General features: G+C 40.9%; 1 protein-coding gene and 1 non-coding gene across 2 annotated transcripts in view; both read right to left on the minus strand.

Moving 5' to 3' along the window:
* Positions 1-18,885, minus strand: part of LOC115357993 (glypican-5-like) — a 56,697-nt gene extending 37,812 nt beyond the window's left edge. Inside the window, exons 1-7 of the mRNA XM_030049760.1 lie at positions 18,708-18,885; positions 15,988-16,149; positions 10,270-10,823; positions 9,173-9,355; positions 7,439-7,623; positions 7,105-7,164; positions 6,476-6,598 (exon numbers count right to left, since the gene is read on the minus strand). Of these exons, the coding sequence (XP_029905620.1) occupies positions 6,476-6,598; positions 7,105-7,164; positions 7,439-7,623; positions 9,173-9,355; positions 10,270-10,823; positions 15,988-16,149; positions 18,708-18,885 (1,445 nt within the window). The remainder of the gene's footprint in view (positions 1-6,475; positions 6,599-7,104; positions 7,165-7,438; positions 7,624-9,172; positions 9,356-10,269; positions 10,824-15,987; positions 16,150-18,707) is intronic.
* Positions 18,886-21,693: 2,808 nt separating this feature from the next.
* Positions 21,694-21,766, minus strand: trnam-cau (transfer RNA methionine (anticodon CAU)). Its single transcript has one exon. It is a non-coding gene; the product is annotated as a tRNA-Met (tRNA).
* Positions 21,767-23,045: the final 1,279 nt, after the last annotated feature.

Genomic DNA, 23,045 nt, shown 5'->3' on the forward strand with positions numbered 1-23,045 from the left:
GACTTGGAGGACATGTGACTCAGTTTGGACTTGATCACCTTAGACACAGTGTGCACATCTTTTCAGCTTTACCGTAAATTTGCACCTGATCATCTGATTGGTTATGCAGACTTACACTGATATATGCAACTTAGAGCCACTACCCACATTGTTAAACCTGTGTTAAAGGTGACAGAGGTGCATTTGCATCTGTTCTCCTTTTTTTAATTTCTTCTGACATCAAACAGTTGAACTCAAAATGGTTTCTTGGATTTGGCAACTTGGGAAAATTATGAGCTTGACACTAACTTTTTACTCGAGGTATGGTGACTTGACTGCAACATTGAATGAAGCTAGTATGTGTCAGTCTGTGTTAGTCCAAATTTGTAGTCACTATCCAGAATGCAAATTTAAACCAGTGGCAGTAAAATCACACTTGTTGATCAGTTTTTTTTTCCCAGTATGCACTCTGTTCTGTCATCTTTCCGTAACTAGTTTAGGACTACACACTTAAGCTTGTTTATATTCTAAATGCTTCACACACTTCACACAGACTGACAGCCTTGTTTTCCATCAACTGGCATTTCTGGTCCTGTAATGCAAATTTGAGGAGCACCGATGTGTTTACAGGGCATGTCTGCTAAAAGTGCCCCGTAAATATCTTACATTGTGCCCATCCAGAAAGAAATACAATTTTACATCATGTTGCAGCCAATTTTAAGTGGCTTTTTATTTATTCAAACTAAATCATTGTAGATCTTGTGAACCTATAAATATAATCACTGCTGGTTATAGTAGGATGTTTCTTACATATCACAGACATACAGTCCAGCTAATAGACAGCTCTGTCATCAGTGGTCTTGGATGCAAACATTTACAAATATAAGTGAAATGGCATAATAAACTGTCAAATGATTTGTTGATATGGTGCTACTGCATGGAATAAGACATTTGAGCACTCAGTCTTTCCTTAAAAATAATTACACAGCTCCCTGCTTTCTTTACCAGCTGAAGCTTGTACAGGGTGCTCCTAAACTGCTGAGAGGCCGTCAAGTATTTTGAATATTATTACCATAAGAAACAGATCAAAGAAGAATCTTAAAACAAGTCATTTTAACGGTATTTCAAAACTGTGCTACACAATATTTTTATGTAAAACTATACCCACCTTATCACCCACACTCATTACATGGGGCTACAATAGAAAACAATGTCCCATGAAAATTAGCTGACATGCTGTTTATTGACCCGATGTGAAATTAGGAATGAACACAAGTGGAAAAACCTTCGCCATGCACTTGAAATAACCAATCCAAACTCAGGAGAGGAATAAAACCGACTCCTAAACAGGAGTGAGTGAGTGCTCCATCCAGAAAGAGCTGCACTCACCAACATTAGATCTTTTGCCTCTGTTATCTCATCCTTTGGTGTAAAACATCACAGACCACCGGGATGGTGCTGTGTGCTGTTTACTGATGTCATGGTACATGATTTCTGGGTATTGAAGACCTTATGTTTTCTACCTCCACCGTTCAGGGCCGCCAGTGTGAGAAACTGTGTGCTGCAACTTTAATTGATGATGGTCTTTCACTTAAATCACATATTGAAGGTTGTGATTTTCATTTCAGTGGCAACGAGGGCTGGTTACTAACAGTATTATACCTTCGCCTGATTACAGAGAAGTGTTATAAATTAATGTTTTTAACATCTACAGTATTTTCTCATGTTCAATTCCTACATTTATGATTATGAAATGATGAATCTGTTGATATTGTGAATAATTGCATGCAATATATCTTCCACACCAGATGATAATTTCTAACTTAGGGGTCCTGGAGTTTTAAGCGTGGTCCAGATGACAGAAAGATTTGCAACTGTGAGCAATGCTTGGAAGATCTGAGGAGCGACAGACATAAATCACCGGCCCATAATGGCAATGCTGCTATGCCTTTGCCCTCAGAAACTGCAGGGTTGCCAACAGTAACACACACACCCACACACACACCCATCTCTTGGGACTCAAGCCTGCAGGCAACAATTAAAAGTGGCATTAGCGTGCACACAAACACACACACACGTTCATATTGGAGATTAAACTCCCAGAGGTGGTAATCAGATATGAGAGAGGCGTGTGATTGTTACAGTTGCGACCTCAATGGTAAATCTAGCTGCATTCCTGTGGAGTCATTTACATAGTTCTCTCGCACCCACACACTCATACATAGATACACATATACACAAACACACACCTGAGGCATACAGATCAGGTACCAGCTCTGGAACAGAAAAGCTGTGGTTTGGTTGGACTAGGGAAAATTGGTTTCTGTGTCTCGTTCTTTTCCATGTAAAATCTTCTTCACCCCCTCTGGCTAATCTTCTCTCTTTTCAAACCTTTTCCTTTTCCTGGGGAGTAGGAGGGACTGGTGTAAAATATAGTTCAATCTATTCAAAAATAAAGGGGGAAAAAAACACCAAAACATTGGGTGTGGCTGTCTTAAACGGTGGATGCCGCAGGTCATGCCGAGCTACTTGGGATCCTAATATAATGCTGCCCTCTCCTGGTGGCCTCCAGCTATTACAAACAGGAGCCTGCTCATCAATTTGTGCATGCAGCTGCAAAACACAAATGTTTTCATGTTGCACACTGTCACATTACCATATTTCTGTAATCTCAGTTATCTGACAATGGGTGATAAAAGATGGACAACATAGCCCAGGGGCTTTAAAACTTTTTGGTTTGTGTTAAGTATTGAATTGATTAGATGTCATACTTAGACACTGACAAATAGATTCAGTGGTGAGAACAATGTTACAATCATCCCTTATACTTTTTTTGCATCATAACAGCTTTTTGGTGAATTAAGTTATAATGAAATTAAACTATTCCTCATTTGCTGAGGAACTCGTGGAAGCTCTTCTAGGACCCCTGAAGGCCTCCAGACCCCACTTTGAAAACCACTAATATAACCTGTGGGCCACACTGAGCTGCTGAATCCAAATAAATCATCTCAACGCCATTAGATTTTACCTCCAAGACAGCACATGTATGATGAAGTGGATTTGAAGAGTCTGTTTGAGATCAATACTTTCTGTGAAATGGAAAAAGAAACACGGTGTGTGTGGAAGAAATACACACACATACACACACACACAGGGCGATGAGAATGGTGTTTTGTCATATGTTCTGTACTGACCCCTCATTTGAGTATGCACAATATATAATACTGTTGTCAAAATGTACTTATTGTACATCTTGACTTAAGTGATTTTGATGCTGATTCTCATAATTGCTTTCTGAGGATGTGGTTTTTCATGCTCTCTCACACTTTACAGTATCTGTCCTCCTCTCTCTCATTCTCTTACTTTCTCATCTTCCCCTCCCCTTCCCTCTCTCTCTCTCTCACACACACACACACACACACACACACACACAAACTCAGACATTTGTAAGTGAAGTGGGTCAGAGGGTGGAGGAGATGAATGGACGGCTGAATGGCAGGACGGATAGATGAATGGACGGCTGGATGGATGAATGAATGGGTGGATGGATGGATAGCGGAGAAAAGAAGATGTAAAGAGGTCAGAGAGGCGCAGACTGGCTGGACTCCAACACAGGGCGAGTCCAGCATCTCCTCTAGCCCGCCAACTGAAACCGCTCCGTAAAACTCAATGACGGCAGACGCAGCATCCTGCAACCCCGAGTGCATAAGACAGCTGAATCTCATGTACACAGACTTGTTCGAGTGCAAAATAATCTCTTACTGATGTGTCACGGATCAAATTAAAAAAGTTGGGAATTCTGTTTTAGGTTGGATTTTGGGCTCAAAGGGAATTCATGTAAAATGTGAAAATATTATTTAAAAGCTTGCATTTTGCATCCCTATTCCCTTCTAACAAATTATAGACATTACAACTAATTTAACAAAAATTTACAAGTGCTGCTTATTCCTACTGAGGCCTTAGCTGGTGAAGACTGTGATATACAGTTGGTTTGATGACTGCTGACAAAATATACTTTCTCTGACAAAAGTGTCTTCTAAATGATGTGATGCAATCTCATGTAAAACAACACTGCACCAAAAATAGCACTCATTCCGTCTGTCCGGCAGTAAAAGGTTTAAAAAATTAAAACATGATTTGATGCACATATAGACGTATTTTTGATTTGACACATAGCATCATATGTGGATAACCTCATGCTATGAAACCAACATGAGCTTTTAGTGTGAGGTCTGGTTTGGACGTTGGTGGGTATGAGCAGGTATTTAATTTAGTTTATCAAGTGAGCACCAGCAAACACAGACATTTTATTGAAGCCCTGAAGCCTAAACAGTCAGTTTTTATACACCCCAGAAGCACGTGTATATCTCTAAATCTGAAATCTTCAAATCTTCAGCTCCCAGGCCTATATTGATCCATACTGAGGGATTTTACTTGTCATAATTTCCCCCTCACCAAACATGCTTTCCACACTCATCATCAATCTAAACAACAACTTGCTAACTGAATGGCTGACAACACTGTTTTGGAAACTCCACTCAGCAGTTCAGAAACGACATCGCCTCATCTGTCGGAGGCTGATGCAACCTGATGAGACCAACGCAGCAGGTTACAAGTCACATTTCACCAGCAAACCTAAAGCTCAAAACAGCTCAAAAGTTAGGAAACCGTAGACTGTAGATTGTAAATAATAATCAGGGCCATCACAGTTCCACAACAAATGCATCCTGTTGGCCAGTAGTTATGTCAATTAAATCAGCTTCTTTAGGAGTTTGTTTTCCTAACTGATTAATGGTGAGACTGTAGGTTCAGTTTTCTGTATATGTATATTCTGTGTATGTATATATGTATATACGTATATGTATGTATGTATATATATATACACATACATACACACACACACGCACGCATATCTATATCTATCTATCTATCTATCTATCTATCTATCTATATATATATATATATATATATATATGTATATGTACACACACATACATACATACATACATACATATATATAAACATATAGGAGAAGAATAGGAGAAGGATGCAGCCGCACCTGCAATCCATTTACCGCGATGTAAAATATCTCTCAACATAAATATCTGACAAAATATCTGTTGTCATGAGTCAAAGCCCCGTGTAATTATTATTGATGATACTGCAGGTGCGATCCTCTGCATTTTTTACTCATATGTGTGGCAAGTGTGTGTGTGTGTGTGTGTGTGTGTGGGTGGGTGGGTGGGTGTGTGCGTGTGTGTCTGTGTGTGTGTGTGGGTGGGTGTGGGTGTGTGGGTGTGGTGTGATGTCAACCAATTTCATATGGTTGATAGAGCATCAATGGAAAACCATTTCCAGCACACCAAAACATTCCTTATAGGGATGAATAAAACTGTGTGTGTGTGTGTGTGTGTGTGTGTGTGTGTGTGTGTGTGTGTGTGTGTGTGTGTGTGTGTGTGTGCTGGTATGTGTGTGTGTGCCTATTTTTCTTGTTACCAGTGTAAGTTGCCAATCTAATCACCATGAGAAAGGCCCTGGAACGTTCCAAACGAACTCTCTAACCTTCACAACCCTGTCACCCCCCTCCCTGGCAACTGCTCACACACACACACACAAACACACACATAAACACAGACAAATGCACACGCGTGCACATAGAAACGTATGCACACACAAACACACAAAAGAAGAGGAACTGGGTAGTTATCATGAGCAGTGGTCGCCACCATCGCCAAACAGACAAAGAAAAGAGCGCCACCTACAGAAACTCAAACTCTGAGCAACAAGTCCTGCCCACACTGTTTGATTGACAGATGATCTCTGGGAACTTCAGTGCAGAAATACCACAGCAGTCGGTGCTGAGCTCCAAAGATGGAAGCAAAATTACACAAGCAAACAAGGGGCTGGACTGTCACTTTTAAGGACCATACCAGTGAATTTGCATGTTTGGCTTCATATCAACAAAATGTAAATGTTTCAAATTTCTGCTAATCTTCTCCCAAAGCATGCCATCATATTTCAGAACTCTAATATCATTTTTCCTACATTTTATCCTGTGACTGGTTTCCATTCATTCCACTGTGACACGCCAGTGATAAAGTCGTTCACATTAGTTTTCCTAAAAGCAGCAGCACTGTTGTGTTTGGACAGACGGTCCGCCCACCAGAAGGGAAAGTTTGCTTTACACAGCAAATTATCATTTCTATGGTTTATGAATGGTGACAACTTTGTTAGCTGCAGAAGCAGAGCAACCACAAACTCAAATTTGAAAGGGATTTTGATATGTTGTGAAATCTTTAGTACCCCCACATAATTTGCAAAATGTTTTGCTGCAAAATGTGGGTGAATTGTAGAAAACAGGGCCAAACATCCAAAATTCATTGGTACAGTCCTTTAACCGAACTCGGAATTTGCTCCTAATTTCAAACCATGAAAAGTCCCTTTTCGTAAAGACACCTTTCTAGGTTTTTCAAGATATTAAAATCAATGCACACACCTTTCCACCACGTCTTGGCCGCTCCAGCAGGTGTGCTGTTCAACCTCCATCTCACTCTCACACAGCATCTCTGGCAGCTCTGAGAAAAACCACTGGTACCGCTGGATCGAGCCCTGAAACTCCCTGAAAGAGAGAGAGAGAGAGAGAGAGAGAGAGAGAGAGAGTTTTGCTAATTTAAAGGTTTGCCCTGTGAAACAACTGCACCAGCGAGCTACCTTACACTTTTATTAGTTTCAATTTGGAGATGTCAGGTTCAATTTGCTGTGAAATCCCTCCTGGTAGCCTGGTAGGTTGGGCGCCGAAAACAACGGAGCGGAGAATAATGAACTATAGAAACAAGCTCATGGCGGCTGTGGAGCTGTGTTTTGATAGTGATTTATTCAATGAAACTCCAATATAAGGTTTTCATTTGTCCAATGCAAAATTTTCATGTCGTTTTCATTTGCTCAGAATCACATTTTTAGGCAACGAGTTTTTTTTTATTCAATAATAAAATAAAATAAAATAAAAGGTTTCCAAGTGCTTTTGTGCAAAATACAATCTATTTCATTAGTAAGCTGAATAAAAACACCAAATTTTAATTAATATCAATATGATATAGTGATGAAACACAATTAATATGAACTTACCTGGAGAGTTTTTTCAGGCTGCGAGACTTGTCATGTCTGGAACCTTTAAGAGGGAATGATCTAATGGACCACACACACACACACACACACACACACACACATCGACACATAAACACACACACACACATACATTCACACATAAATATGTCTCAGTGTGTGTAGATTAATAACTAGGATGAATCCCGTGGAAAAAATGTCACACACTCAACCAAAGATCAAGTCTAGAGAGCCTTTGTTCCATCTACTTTTCCCTGTAAACACTAGCTGGTATATGAAATATAAATATAATCACAAACACACACACACACACACACACACACACACACACCCCTACCTCCTGGATTGTAACTGCAAGTCCTGCTGAGCTGCAGAACCTGGAGAGGGACGCAGATTCACAGTCGACATCCCCCAAGTTGCTGATGTCATCGCAGGTGTCACAGAGGTCGTGACATGGGGGGAAGTGGGATGCACGCTCGGCATCATGGGAGCAGCCATCTGAGTGCCGCATACCTTCTCTACCTGAGAGAGACACACAGGCGGGGAGAGGCTGAGTGGTTATATAGGCCATCAGCCGATGAAGTGACAGTTACTCAAAACAATGCAACAACCCTCTATAGATTTCCTGCCAACATTTATATTCATCTTCCTCCCTGATGTCGCTGCGCCTTGTGTTTATTTTGAAGAACAAGGAGGATGAGAGCTGATACCGGTGCATGATAACAGCCAAAATGCATTCTGGCAAAGTGAAGATGAAAACATGCAGTGAGGACAGAGAAACTGGAATAAACCTGTGTTGTTTGCAACCCAAAAATGGTTTCCATTTTGTGCCCGGGAGCAAATTGTTATATTTCCAAATAAATCCATGTAAAATGTGAAAAAAAACTGGCCTAATTTGTTCACAGTAACTCTACTCCTTCTTATTATAATTACTGTAAACAAGTGACTGTCTCCGTGTCTCAATATTTGTGTGTTAATGATTTATTGATGTTAGAATGCTTTACACAGAACCAATGTCCTGTGGCAGATTTGGTGATAAAAGCAGTGAATGAAAAACTTTCTGAAACAGTCAATGAAGCCCTGTTTGCTTATTTGGTGTAGCGGTGTTCAAATGTCTGTGTGTGTGTGTGTGTGTGTGTGTGTGTGTGTGTGTGTGTGTGTGTGTGTTTGTGTATTTTTGTTTACCTCTGAGGAATCTACTCTAAGTCCACAATGTTCTCGAGAAGTTGGATGGCGACTCTATCGCTTTCTCCAACAGTGTGTGTGTTTATGCGTGTACATGCATGAGTGTGTGCGTCGTCTGTTTGTCCTGAGATTAGCCACAGAAACTTTCTCATCACTCGGCCCCCTGTTGCATTCTGGGTATTGGTTGTCCAGCCAACCAGAGTCTTTGCCTGGCACTGGGTTTGAATTCACACACACACACACACACACACACACACACACACACACACACACACACACACACACACACACACACACAGACTGAGGGGAACCCCAGAATCTCTGTAAAGAAAGAATCTGTTTTTAGCCCATCTAGGTACAAAGCTTTGGTGAAGAGATCCAAGTGCCACACTGAAAGAAAACCTGAGGCCTTCCTCAGGCCGTCTCCAAAATCAAAATGGCTTTATTATTGCAGCATATGAGTAAGGATCTTTTAGCAACTGATTATTGATCCTGAGAGGTGAATTGTAAGAAAACATGCATGTGATGTAATGTTAGATATCCCAAATCTCACAATAAAGCCCTTTTTTCAGTCCCAATTAAATTAGAGGGAGAATGTTTTGGAAATCTTTATGGTAATTCTTATTAAGCACGCCCTTGAATGGCCTTGTTGTTTATTTGTTTTTGTTTTTTAAAGGGGCTGCCATCCAAATCCAAACCTTAATGCAGTCTATGTGGGAAGATATATAAAAACAACTTTTGATGGCCAAAAAAAAAAAAGAAAGAAAATCATGATTTCGCTATCACATCTTGATTTCCAGTTCCAAACGTGATCCACCTGTCTCTCCATCCTCCCGTGTATCTGTCATCTTTCCTTCCCTCCCACTCTTTTCACCCATCTGCTAACCGTTGCTGTGATTCGGGGTCCGTGCAGCTGAGCGTGAAGTATTGCATCATTCACGTGGTTTCGGACAGCCAACAGTGCTAACTCCATGCTGTTGTGGCTGCTGCTCGTCGCAAGAACAGCTGCCAACCTCTGGAGCAATACCACCAATCCCCCCCAGGGGGCACCCAGCTCTGACACACCCACCTATTGAGGAAATGGAGAGGGAAAGAGGAGGGTGGGGGTTGATTAGGAGAGAGAAGAGGAGACAAGGAGGGAGAAAAGAAAGGAGGAAGGACAGAGGAAGGTTAAGGCATTCATCATTCTATGACATGACCTAGAAAATATGTATAAAGGCAAATCTCAATATATCATTGTCAATTTTATTGCAATCCCAAATGAATGAGACCATGCTTGAGATTATTGGTAGGCTCTATCTAGCACTAATGTTATAGTTAAACGTCTCTCTCCCATAAACCCCAATGCCTCCTGTCACAAATAGGATGTTGCCAATTGGCAATACAATAAAAGACACTGGAGCATTCCTATGAATGTTACAAGGCTCTCAGCAGACAGCCTGTCACACAGATGGACACAAACACTCCAAAGCATCCCATGCATCTCAAACAGCATCAAGAGTTTCCACATTGTCTATGCAACTATCCATCATGCTGCCTGACATGGTTTCTGAGGAGCTGGCATGTACTGAAAGTAGTTATTAGCAATTTACACTGGCTTAGGATCAGTCTCCATGAAGGCATGCATATACAGCCTAGAAAGATAAACATCACACCTTTGTTTTGAGGAATAGTTTGACAGTTTCCAAACTCTAAATCTAGAAGCAGATCTGAGGTATGTGACACAAAAGCAATAAATAAATCAAATTAATTAACTTAAGTTGACAGGGATAGATGTCTTGCCAGCATCATTAATGTAGAGACAGACACACACACACCCTTGCCATATATCATTTCATGACAAGAATACAGAATCCAGAACCAGGCTTTAATCAGTATTAGTGTATTTCAACATAATGGGAACACACACACACACATGCACACACACATGCACACACTCAAGCACTCACATACACACACAAGCACACACACTGCCAGACTTACCAGACAGCCTCTCATGACATTAATGCACAGTCCAGTACAGGGCCGTATCAGCGTGAGCCCCCTACAATGTGAACAATACTGCATCCTGACTAAGCCCCGCCCACACTCTCTGGATAGCCCCGCCTTTTCCGTCGCATTCACAACCTCTCCAGCCAAACCCAGCAGCCGGCTCAGTGCTCGGCCCACCCCGAGCGCGCGGGACAGGCTGCTGACCAGGAGGCGGGGGTGGGGCCCAAACGGACTCACATCCTGCCGCGTCATCCGCAGGCAGTCGTCGTAATTGGTTGGGGGGGACGGGGAGGGAGGGGCTGGGGATGGTGGATGGCCAATCCCAGGGTTCAGCAGGCGGCGGTAGACCAACGGGAAGAGGTCGTTGTAAAAACGCCGAACAGTGTGGTCCAATGAGGAGTTATGGTCTCCAGAGAGGTAGAGTTTGATGTCGCTGAACAGCCGAGACACTAGGGGGCGACAGTCTGAGGCCAGAGCGGAGTAGGCGCTGTCTAACAGGGTGCTGGTCAGATTAGACGTGAAGGTCACGAGAGACTCGAAGGTCTCTGGAAGGAAGAGGGAAAGAGACGAGACAGAGACAGAAGTAAGACAGAGAGAGAAAGGAGACAGAGAGAAGCATGCACTTAAAATTAGTGTTGTAACCACAATGTATACAAATGACAAACATAAAAAAAATAACAAATAAGCTTTTTCAGTATATTCTGATCTTCACAGCCAAGAACAAGTTCAAGCAAACAAACTTCCCTGTTGGCTCATTTGCTTAGCTAGCATACCAGGTATCTCCTCAATTTCTATCTCCTCCAGTCCAAACATTAAAAACATTAAATATGATGACATTAAAAAGTCTTTGAGGGTCATAAATGTCTTCTGCATGATCATTGGGCTAATAATATAGCTAACTCACTAGCTCTGTGTGTGAAATATGGATGTTGTTTGTTTGCTGATCATCTTTCATTTGAATTTGACAGCAGTTACATAAAGTCTGAGTAAAGTAAAGTAGAGTAAGGTTATAGAGCAACATAAGGCAGTTCTGATTGGCTCGGTCACATTCAAAACTGCAATGACCTAAATTACCAAAACAGACAAACACATAAAAATTCTATTTAAATATGAATACATAATAATATATAAAAACTGTCTTCATAAGAGTTAATTTAAATATTAATGCACTCAATAAATTTCACAACTTACAAACACAGACTTGCAGATATGTCAGCTACAACCATGTACTAAACATAATATCTGAAATTTTAGACCAATGAAGAATTTTACTGAAATCACTTTAAAAAACTACTTAAGTCTTGTTGCTTAAATATAGATTAAGTTGGTGGTAGGCTTAGCACTCACACTGTAAATACGGATAATAAGAATATCTGTGAAGTGATTTGATTTTGGTGTTGATTTGTAAGCAACTCAACTCAAATCTCCATGAAAGAAGTTTTGCAAACTTGGGATGATTGGCATGCCATTCAGTTTCCACTGCCGAGGCTCTTGCTGGTTGGCATCTGACTTAATGTCCCAAACTTTCAACACCCGGCCACCGATGGGACAGCTTCAAAGTGTGTTTCTACAGCACTGAAGCATTGCAATTTTAACAATTTTAACGATGTTGTGGTTTTAATACAGTGGCTAAGATGGAAATTGATTTTAGAGTGGTTTACATACATAAGAATAACCACCAGTAGAAAATCAGGAAGTTCACCGGGTAGATCTTAGTTTGTCAAAGGAGTTGATTCAGCTGCTTTATGCTACTTTATGCTTTATGAGGATTACGATCACATTTGGCCTATATCTTTGACCAATCACATTGCTTGGATGAAATTAGCCATTGTACAAGGTTTATTTAGGGGAATGGAGGGGTGTCTCTCTGTTTCAGTGACCTTGGGCTGACATCACCCTGTTGCATACACACCAAAATAGCTCACACCCTAATTCATCCCAGTGCTCATTTTCACTACCCTGTCATCTAAAGTCAGGTGATAATGAGAGGCCCAATCTCATGATCCACCATGCTTCCTATGTCCGTCAGTGTCTAATAAAGTGGACGGCAGCGTCCCGTTCAACCTTCCTGTGTGTGTGTGTGTGTGTATGTGTATGGGCCTGAAAGTAGCCAGCTATAAAAGGTGATGTCAATCTGATGGCATCCTGACAGACAGAGGAGAGACAACAACTGGCACAGAGAAAGAAGGAGATCGAGAGAGTAAGAGACTGAAGATTAAATCTGATCCAGCCCGTTGTCTTTGAGATGCCTGTCTGTCTGTGACTTTCACTGACTCACTCAGTCAGTCAGTGTGTGTGTGTGTGTGTGTGTATGTGTGTGTTTGCGTGTGTGTGCCTTTCTGAACATCTCAGTGTACTCTGCTGTCAAAGCTGCAGCCACCTAACTCTTCAAGTGACAGCGATTTATTTGGTAATTTATAAAAATAATCCTCAAATATGTGAGCAAATCACTCTAAATCTGAGGTCCTACTCACTTCAGCATTTTGGAGATCAACAACTGGTCCTTAACTGGAGTCTCTCATGTTCTGCACATATTAGAAGATTGAGGACGCTATGAACGAGTAACAGGTCTCAGTCCAGTATTTTAAGTTATATCGGCATCAGCTAACAGAGGTCAACTATCATTCCTGTCCATACAATCTGGCATATCTGCGTAGTAACTAGAGTCAACTTTGGTTGTCGCTACCTGTTTCAAGCAGGACTTCATTCATTTGCCGCTCTTGATAAAAATCATGCTGTGAGAGTGTGAGCTTGAACAGATTAAGCGCTAAAATGAGGGATAACTATGTTAATCTCTAGTGTGCAGAGGGCCTAAGAGTGCTGCTGTAAGTTAGACAGCTGTCTTACTGAATCTTCAACACCATGTAGGTTTCATGCATGATTCATCCTATTGAAACCTATGATCAGTGCTTGTTTTTCTCCCAACAGATGGGGAAGGAGTATGAGGGAGTTTGAGGCAATATCCAGAGCCAAGTAATGTGATACTGACCCATCAAAACATTGTCACATCAAAACAATCTCGCCTCGGCTCTCTAACAAAAGAGTAGAATCAGTAGAATCAGCATGTGTAGACATATTAAACTGATATGTATACTAGACAAGGTGAAATTTAGGGCGAATTCAGTAATTTAGAAAGTTTTGCATCTGACTGGAAATAATCACAATATTTGAAATCACTGGATATCGGCCAAGAAATGATGTGAGGAATACAGAGGTTCTGGTGTGGTGAAAAAAGTGTGTGAGAGAGATGAAGAGTCCGCGGGGAGTGATGAGGAGGGAGGATCACAGGGCTGACTTGTCCAAACCACTGAGTGAGAACCTCTGAGTGTGTATATCTGTGTGTGTGTTTACATGTGTGTACCCATGTCCTAGCAATGGCAACCCAAATACAGGCAGCATCGAGTGACATGGCAAAGATTTCTCTGGGGCCATGTGATTCGCTCTTCACCCTCTGTGATTGGACGACAGCTGCAGCGAGGCGAGGCCGGGGGGCCGCAAGGGTCTTACAGTACCAGGGCATGCACGCGCAAGCATGCAAACACCCTCATACACACACACCTTTACTGCCACAGTAATCCACAGGGTGTAAATAGAGCCTGCTCAGGGCAGTTTTTGACTACAACCACTCTGGACTCAGTCTCAGTTTCTCGAGTGGGTTTTAATCACTGAGCGCAGGAATGCTTTGAGATTTGAGCTCACCTGTTGAAGAATATCAGTGTCATGCAAACTTAAAGGACCATGCCAGTGGTTTTTCTTGTTTAGCATCATATAAACAAAATGTGTATACTTCACATTTCTGCTAATCTTTTTCCAAAGCAAGCAGTCATATTTGAAGAAGTCATGTTTCCTCTATTTTATCCAGCAATTGGTTTCTATACATTCATCTACAATAAGAAAATGAACTTTATGAGACTTTATGAGACTTTTGACTTTCTTCACACCAGTGTTCCAACATCATAATAAAGTCATCCACATTAGTTTTCCTTAAAAGCTGCAGCGCTGTTGTGTTTTGATGACTTGAAACCGTGTGGACTGATACGGTCTCTCCACCAGAAAATAGTCCCCAGGGAAACATTTGCTTTGTACAGCCAATCATCAGTTCTGTGGTTTATGAATGGTGACGAATTTGTTATCTGCAGAAGTAGAACACTATAGGGTGGGTGTTTAAACCAAAGTTTGAATTTGAATACTTTGATTTTGATTATATGTTGTGAAATCTTTAGTATGATCAAATGACTCACAAAATGTTTTGCTGCAATGTAAATGAGTAAACTGTAGCAAAGAGGCCAAACATTCAAAATAATTGGTATGGTCTTTAATTTCACGTCAAGATTCATAGTTTAACACCATCAAAATCCAGTGAAATATGCTTTCTTCCAGTCTGGTTAATTATAAAATTAACTATGAATGGTGTTGTCATCCACGGGGCATAAGGGTGTTTACTGTCGACTGAAACTGAGCCTATGTTAACAAAGACCAAGAGGAGCAGATGTATGACGGAGAGAAAGAGAGAGAGAGAGGGAGAGAGAGAGAGAGAGAGAGAGAGAGAGCCATGTTTGCCCTGTCGGTCTGCCATATTTCATCAACTCTACCCTTCTCATAATCTGCACTCTACACATACAAGGACACACACAGACACACATATTGATGCATACACACACACACACACACACACACACATACACACATGCACACACTCATTCGCTCCCACACTCAGTCACACACACACACACACACACACACACACATGCTCACACAGGCTGGTGAATAGCGTTGAGAGACAAGTGGACAAGCAGAGTATTCTTCCTCCTATTCAGAGCAGCCCGTTAGAGACCGGCTGTTGCCCATGGCAACAACACTTTGCCGCGGATACAAACTGAATGTAAACATTCTGGGTCCCGCGCTCTCTCATTGGTCAAGAACAAAACCTGATTACCGCACAGACAGAGACAGACAGACAGAGAAAGGGAGTAGAGAGTTGTAACAAAGTTTTCCGCTGCTCCCTCTGAGAGTTTGCTCTCTCAAAGACTCAATCGAACATCAGTTGTTTGTTTGGCTAGCCACTGTGGCGCCTCACAAAGTAAATTGGCCTCACACCACCACAGACACCAGCCGGCAATTTCACCACGATCTCATAAAGTGAGAATGAGAGATGTGGCTCGCACTAGACTAATTGGCTCACTGATTTTTATTACCGATACTGTCAGACACATTTCAATTAGATTCTTTGATTGCTCTTTCACTGGCTTCATTTAGTGTGCACAGATGTTGCCAGTGCTTGTATATCATGATAAATCCATGAATAAAATAATTAAGCATGATTAAGATGAAAGGAAATAGCAGAATTTGATCCGACTGACTGAGAGATGAAAAGAAACATCTTTTCTGCAAAGCCATCATGATAAAATTGTCCAATCTTTTAAGAACGATGAAATAACATTGTAATAAAGATTGTGTACATTAGTTTATGCACTAATGTGTTTGGGCAGACACATCATATAGTCTGTAAGTAAATAAATAAAGTAATAACTAAATAAATATATCAGCCTTCCTGCCATCTACATGTGCACTGCTTGCCTTCTACACCTTCTTTTTTTTTTTTTTACACTCCTCCAATAAATTTTCCTCAGTACAAGAAATGAATGGCTGCGTGCGTTTTATTCTCTACTTTCACTTCGTCTCTGTCACTGCCTCAGCACGCTCCCTCACCTTGGTAGGCCTTGGTGTGTCCAGCGATCAGGTATTTGAGTTCAAAGCTGTAGGAGCGCATCTTCTGCTGCGTCTCGCTGCGAACGGCGGCCATGTAGCTGTCCTCCATCTTACCGGTGCAGCAGCTGGGCCCAGCGTGGACACACACTCTCAGAGACTCACCTGAGACCGAGACAGAGAGAGAGAGAGAGAGAGAGAGAGAGAGAGAGAGAGAACAGTGCTGACGTAGAGACACTCAGTAAACTACAAAATGCATGTATGGATGCACAGAACCAGGCATTTCACAATAATTTCATAGATATTTTCAGTCACAGAAACTAAATGTTTGCATGGGTATTTATTAACACTCAACATGAAATGAATGAATTATTCTGCAAAACAACCTTGTTAAGGTTTTTTCCTGCCTATTAAACGTTTAGGAGGCCCACCCAAGTTTTTTTGTCTCTGGCCGTTCAGAGGAATTGTGATACATTCAATAAATGTTGTATATTTTTCTTGCGTAAAACCGCAGAATGAATTCGACCAATACAGTTTCCTTACTGTGTTATACTAAGCCCTTATGTTTGTTCCTAAAAAGTCGTTGTAAGCTTTGTAATCTTTAAATCCTGTTATCCATCTGTTACCTCCTAAACTTCTGGAAATCCTGTTAACTCTGTCAGTTTGCACAAGACTTTATGACTTGACAAAATAATACTGTCTGGGCCAGTTGGGACCAGACATGATGACATGCACTGTGGGCAAGGAGTGTGTGTGTGTGTGTGTGTGTGTGTGTGTTGCAAGGCAGTCTGACATTAGCAGACTGCTGTAAGCCAAGCTGGCAAGCAGCTGACTGAGATCAAGGGTCTGAGTGTGTGCAAAAGAGAGAGAGAGAGAGCAAGAGAGTGAGAGAGAGAGAGAGAGAGAGAGAAAGCGAAATGGTGTGTGTAAGAGAGAGAGACAAAATGAGACTAGACAAAGAAAGATTAGAGAGAGAGAGAGAGAGAGAGAGAGGGAGAGAGAGAGAGACAAAGAAAAAGAGAGTGGGAAAGAGAGAGAGAGAAAAGGAGCACTGTCGGGACTGTTGAACTATGTCTGAGCCGACACATTAAAATACCATAACAAGGACTGCAGGACACACACACACACACACACACACACACACACACACATTGTAGCACTGGTTGACGAGGACGCAGACATAGAAAGTGGCACTGAGCTGTACAGCCACTGTTCTGTACCTGACCTCTGACCTCTGGCTGAAGCCCCACTCAACAAGGCATGGCTGCTTGCTAACTTAGTGGTTTGAAGATCAGGACAGAGATGAATAAATGCTGCCATTTTATGTTTCTGCAAACCAACAAATACATTGAAACATCAACATTTCTGAACCAAAAGTATGTCTCATATCAACATTTACACTTTGAGCAAATGTGATGGAGTCCGCCTCAGTGTCACGTGACTCCAGCTGACATCAGTTAGTTAGCTACTTTAGCCACTTTCGTTCACTTTGTCCGCCTCGTTCGCCACCTAAACTATTCGGTTAAGGTTAGGAAACATTCACTCATGTAAGCTAAAAAACAACACGGTACTCAAACTCTGGTCTGCAGAAGCAAAGTCCTGTTGATTGGAGCAGTGCATGTGCCTGCAGAACTGGAAGAGGCACTTTCAGGATTGTATTTCTAGAACCATAGACAATGTGATTTGTGGGTGAAGGAGACTGTGTCCTTTTTCCACTTTGGTGCCTTAACCCAACCTCTCTCTTAACCTTAACCAAGTGGGTTTGTTGTCTAGACCTAACCAAGTGGTTACCGCTGCTAAACACCAGGTCCTAGGACTGCAGTCCTGAAGTTGCAGCCTCAATTACAGCAGACACATAAGATTATAGTTCATTGTCCCGTCCATCATCCCAACCGCTCCCTTTATATCGCGTCAAAAAACTTGACCACATTGACATTTCAGTGTATTTATTGGTTTGCAGAAACATAAAATGACAACATTTTTCCTGGTGACTGGGCTGTAGTACGCTATGCAGCATCTCTTAACACCACCACTTACAGCTAAGTGTACTTTCACAAGATCTATATTTGTGTTCCACACTATCTGGGTTATTTTTCAACTAAAATAGCCTGTCCCCATGCAGTGCTGGCCTATGGGGTATTGGGATGATTCAGTCATTTTGCGGTTTGGCTCTGCATCTCTACAAAGCTCTACATGGCTCCAGGCCCTGCATGGACCCCAGGCCTGTTGCTGTTTGGGACCACATGCACAACAAACGCGAGTACAAACATGGCTAAATTATCCAAAGTGCCAGAGCAGGACTGATATTATGGAGGGTGTAAATTCAAGCCTATCCACGGATAGTTTATGTTCTCAACCAATTCAAAAGATGAGTTTTGGAAAATACAAATAAAGTGTTTTTAGTCAAAATGGGCTTCATGACATACTTAGGATTCAAGTAAGTGAGAATCCACCCTAGATCATGCAAAATGAAAATATTGTAATTTACAACAGTAATACGTTTAATCAAATTTTTGTCTCCACACCATTTTAATATTCCTATAGTCTGCAACTGTGCTATAGCCATATGATGCTTAGTGGTGAGTTTATAGCGACCATATAACACCTTTGTAATATTTCTGGAGGTGCAAACATGTCTGTGGTACTCAATAGTGAACTTATACTGAGCTTTTCAAACTTATTATTTTAATCTCCAACACTCCTGCTTGAACATAGGAACTGACCTGTTCCCGGTCTGTCCGGTACCAGCTCCACCGGGCCTATCTGGCGCATCATGTAGGCGGTTTTCACCTCATGACAGCTGTCAGCATCGGCTGATCTGCAACCAGCCTCCGGCAGAAAAACCCAGTAAAACAAAATCACCCAAAACAAGTCCACGTTTTGCAAGGCTGGACGGAACATCGCACCATCTCAGTCACAGGGAAGAGAAGGAGTTAGAGAGAGAGAGAGAGAGAGAGAGAGAGAGAGAGAGAGAGAGAGAGAGAGAGAGAGAGAGAGAGAGAGAGAGAAGGAGAGAGAGAGAGAGAGAGAAGGGAGTCTGGCTGGTGATTAATAAGGTTTCCAAAAAGTCCCACGGTGGCTTCACTGTCACCAGATCTTGTCCCGAAAACTTCATCTGCAGCCTGCCGGTGCTGTGGTCCGCTTTATTTGGCACCGAGGATTCTCTCTCTCTCTCTCTCTCTCTCTCTCTCTCTCTCTCTCTCTCTCTCTCTCTCTCTCTCTCTCTCTCTCTCTCTCTCTCTCTCTCTCTCCCCTCTCGAGGAGCCCCTCTCTGCTCTCTCTCGCCTCAATTCAAGTAGTTTCTTGGCATGAGCAGACTATTTAAACAGCGCATAAAATGAAATAATATGTTTATAAAATGCTAAATAGTTAAATAATTAACCATTATGTATGGCGTATAAATCATGAGTTATCATTATGATTAGGCTATCATTATTATTATTGTTGTAGTTGTTGATGTTGTTATTATTATTATTAGGTTATTATTATTAGGTGTGGCTGTGCATGATCATTAATCACCAATATTTTGAAAAAGGCGTTACATTTCTAAAAATGTTTTCATCTCTCTCTTGCCTACATGATGCGCCCCGCCACTCTCTGCTCTCGCTCTTCACTTCAGATGAAGTAGTTTCTTGGCACGAGTGAGCTGTTTAAACAGTGCATTAAATTAAGTATCATTACCATTACTCAAATAAATGCATACCGGTTTCAAAAATGTTTCCAGTTCAATCTCTCTCTCTCTCTCTCTCTCTCTCTCTCTCTCTCTCTCTCTCTCTCTCTCACACACACACACACACACACACACACACACACACACACACACACACACACACACTGCAGCATGCAACAGCTGTACGCTCGAGTGTTCTTCACACAGGGCTCTGAGTGTCGGAGGCAGCTGGATCACACTGGATCATGATTTGGCGTGGAGCATTTCCGCCCCCTGCTGGCCATTCAACGGAAAACCAGGTTGTGTTTTACTGCGCCTTGAACAAAGTGAATACTCTTGAATTCTCCCATAGTGCTGTATGAGCACGGGCTTGAACTGCTCTTAAACGTGGAAATGATCCATTACTGTGTTGAATAATTCATTATCTTCACTTTAAGACCCATTTTTATTATACGTAACCAAAAGCCTGACTCAAACACATGCGTCTCTATGCAGAAAAAAACAGGCCAATTAGACTAATTATGCAATCATGTATGCCGAAATTTATGCTAATTACGGATAATTAAGTGGTGCATTAGTTTGCAATCTGCTGAATACATTAAGCAGAGTTTCAGAAACGCAGGATTACTAGGTCATTACATTTTGGACAGGTATACATTTAAAAACTTCTAACAAATAGCCTATAACAAATGTAGAGAAAAGGAGCATGATACCCTCGGCATTCAGGGCATGGATGAAATAGAACATGGAAAATAATGCTTTACTTTAGAAATATATAACAGCCAAGGTGCCCCAAGTGATGATCCCTTGATCCTTCCCTCCATCTTTAGTGACCTAAACAAGCAAACAAACAAACAAACACACTGGATTTGGATTATGACACGATTGCTCATTTACATAGATTATTTTTAATTATTATTTAGTATTTGAGTAATGTCTTCAGCGATGATGGTGTGATTAAGATGCAGTGTTTATGAAGAGTGACATAGATTTAAAAAATTAAGACAAGTGTAAGGTATTGAAGAGAAAAGCCCACTGATCAGTGTCAATCAGCACAGGAACTCAGAGTCATAAACTGAGGTAGCATACGTATTCTGCCATTATTCACTTATTCACTTATGTCACTTATTCAAAAGGTTCACCATATTTATGCAAAAGAGGCCAGAGTTTGAAAAGCTGGATGCCTTGTCCGGGAATCGAACCCGCAACTGTGTCAACTGTGTTACAGTACAGTGCAGCTGATTGAAGGAATCTACTCGTTTGGGCGTAAGTTGAGTTGTTTGAGGGAAATATTGGCTTATGCTACTTGCTTTACAATATGTAGGCTAACTACGGTATGTAAATTGTTTATATATATATATATATATATATATATATATATATATATATATATATATATATATATATATATATATATGTATATATATATATATATATATATTATATATATGACTGTAATATAGGCCCTACACAGGAAAAAGTAAGGTTGAACCTGCTCAGACTGAAAAGGGTATGTTGCATTTTGGTGTTGAGTATGAAGTGAGTGAGTGGCTGGATTAACTCGCTTGACTGCAAGTTGTATTTGGCTGTGACAAAATGTGCTTTTGCTGCATGTTTGAAATGTTTTGCCATGGTAAGAGCCTTTTGCAAATAAAATGTGTTATTTTGCCTCTCAGAGTGCCTCTCATTAGGCCTATGTATTTACTGTTTTGCTACCATGGTTTCTGAGTTCATAGCGAAGGTAAAGCGATTGAAAAAAGAAAAAACTGTAATGCTTCATCAGTTCATAATCGATACTGTTGTCTTATTTAAATGTTTGTGATTTAAAAAAAAAAAAAAGCTTACTTACAAACAACAACAACAACAACAACTGATCAGATAAGTGCCATGGATGCATAAACGGCGCGCAACATCCGTAATGGTTTTGCGCTACCGTTGAGAATAAATGGGAGACAGTTAATTGGCTTAGCCGGAGGGTTTGGCCAAATTGGGCCGCGATCCAAACCAAAACACACCCAAGGCTACCTTTCCAAAAGACCTGCCCCGTGTGAGGCTCGAACTCACGACCTTCAGATTATGAGACTGACGCGCTGCCTACTGCGCCAACGAGGCTCTGAAATAGCATTATCAGATGTGTCCAATAAAAATTTTAAAAGTCGCTTTTTGGGTTTGATTACCTCCTAGGAAAGGTCGCACCGGTCGGCTCAAATTAGCAGGTAGCTACCGAGGACAAATTAAGGTGCACACATGTTTGATTGGTACGGTGCCAATCTGAGATCGCGACGTGTGATGATATTTCACTCCCGTCCACTTCCGCATGCGCTTCACTCTCAGAGCGGACTGCGTGATGGAGGCAGACCATGCAGGGCTGAAGGTCTCACTAGCATTATACACTGTTCATAGTTAAAACTCTGACATTTGTTTTATTTGCCAAAAATAAATGTATGTCTGAATAAGTAAAAGTTCAGTAGGCTAGGTGTTACTGTCGTGCGCATGCGCTGAACGATTACACGAGCCTATTATTTACGCACTGTTGTAACTGATGAATTCATTATCTTATTTATTTATTATTCGCTTATCTAAAACTGGCCAAAGTATGCTGTGGTTAGCTACGGTGTTTACCGGGAATTTAGTAGCCTAAATTAAATTAAATGTTGGCATTTATACATTTAACGTTAGACGGGTTTCTCGGGGCACAGCAGTTATTCGCTTTTTTTTTATTTATTTTTTTAAATTTATTTATTTCAAGTCATGAATAAGGAGGATAACAACATTGCCTACAAATACATGAAGCATTAAGGCAATAGAAACATAGAGTAGTGCAAAAGAGAAATACAGCAAGAACGAAAAAAATCGAATAGAAAAAGACAAAAGATAAGTAATAAAGCAAATTAAATAAAAAAGCGAGTTTATGACATAAAATGCAAGTTTCAGGACGCAGTTCACACAAATAGCAATTCATCTTTATGTCACCTTCACTTTTGTAAGAAGACAGTTGTTACTCACTTTTTATTTTCTCAGATTTTTACTCTTTCCTATAGAAACATGATATTTGGTTGCTATTTTTATAGTAACAAGGATGATAATGCATTTTTTCTTATTAATTTAATTTTACTGCTTGTCACATCCCATATTCACAAATGCAAATATACAAACAATAAACTCAGTTCTTTGTATTAATGAAGGAACTAGAACAAAACATGTCAAAGGTTTCTTCCACAAAAAACATCAAATCAATAAATGTATGCAATAGTTTGAATGTCTTTAAGTGAATTTGCTGTAATACACTTGTGTTTTTTGTTATTTTTTTTTTCTTTTTATTCTGGCATATTTTCTTTTTGCTGTATTTATCTCTTTTGTATTTCTTTATTTTTAATGACTTAATGTTTCA

Source organism: Myripristis murdjan, chromosome 4 (genome assembly GCF_902150065.1).
Source record: "Myripristis murdjan chromosome 4, fMyrMur1.1, whole genome shotgun sequence".
Taxonomy (NCBI): Eukaryota; Metazoa; Chordata; class Actinopteri; order Holocentriformes; family Holocentridae; genus Myripristis; species Myripristis murdjan.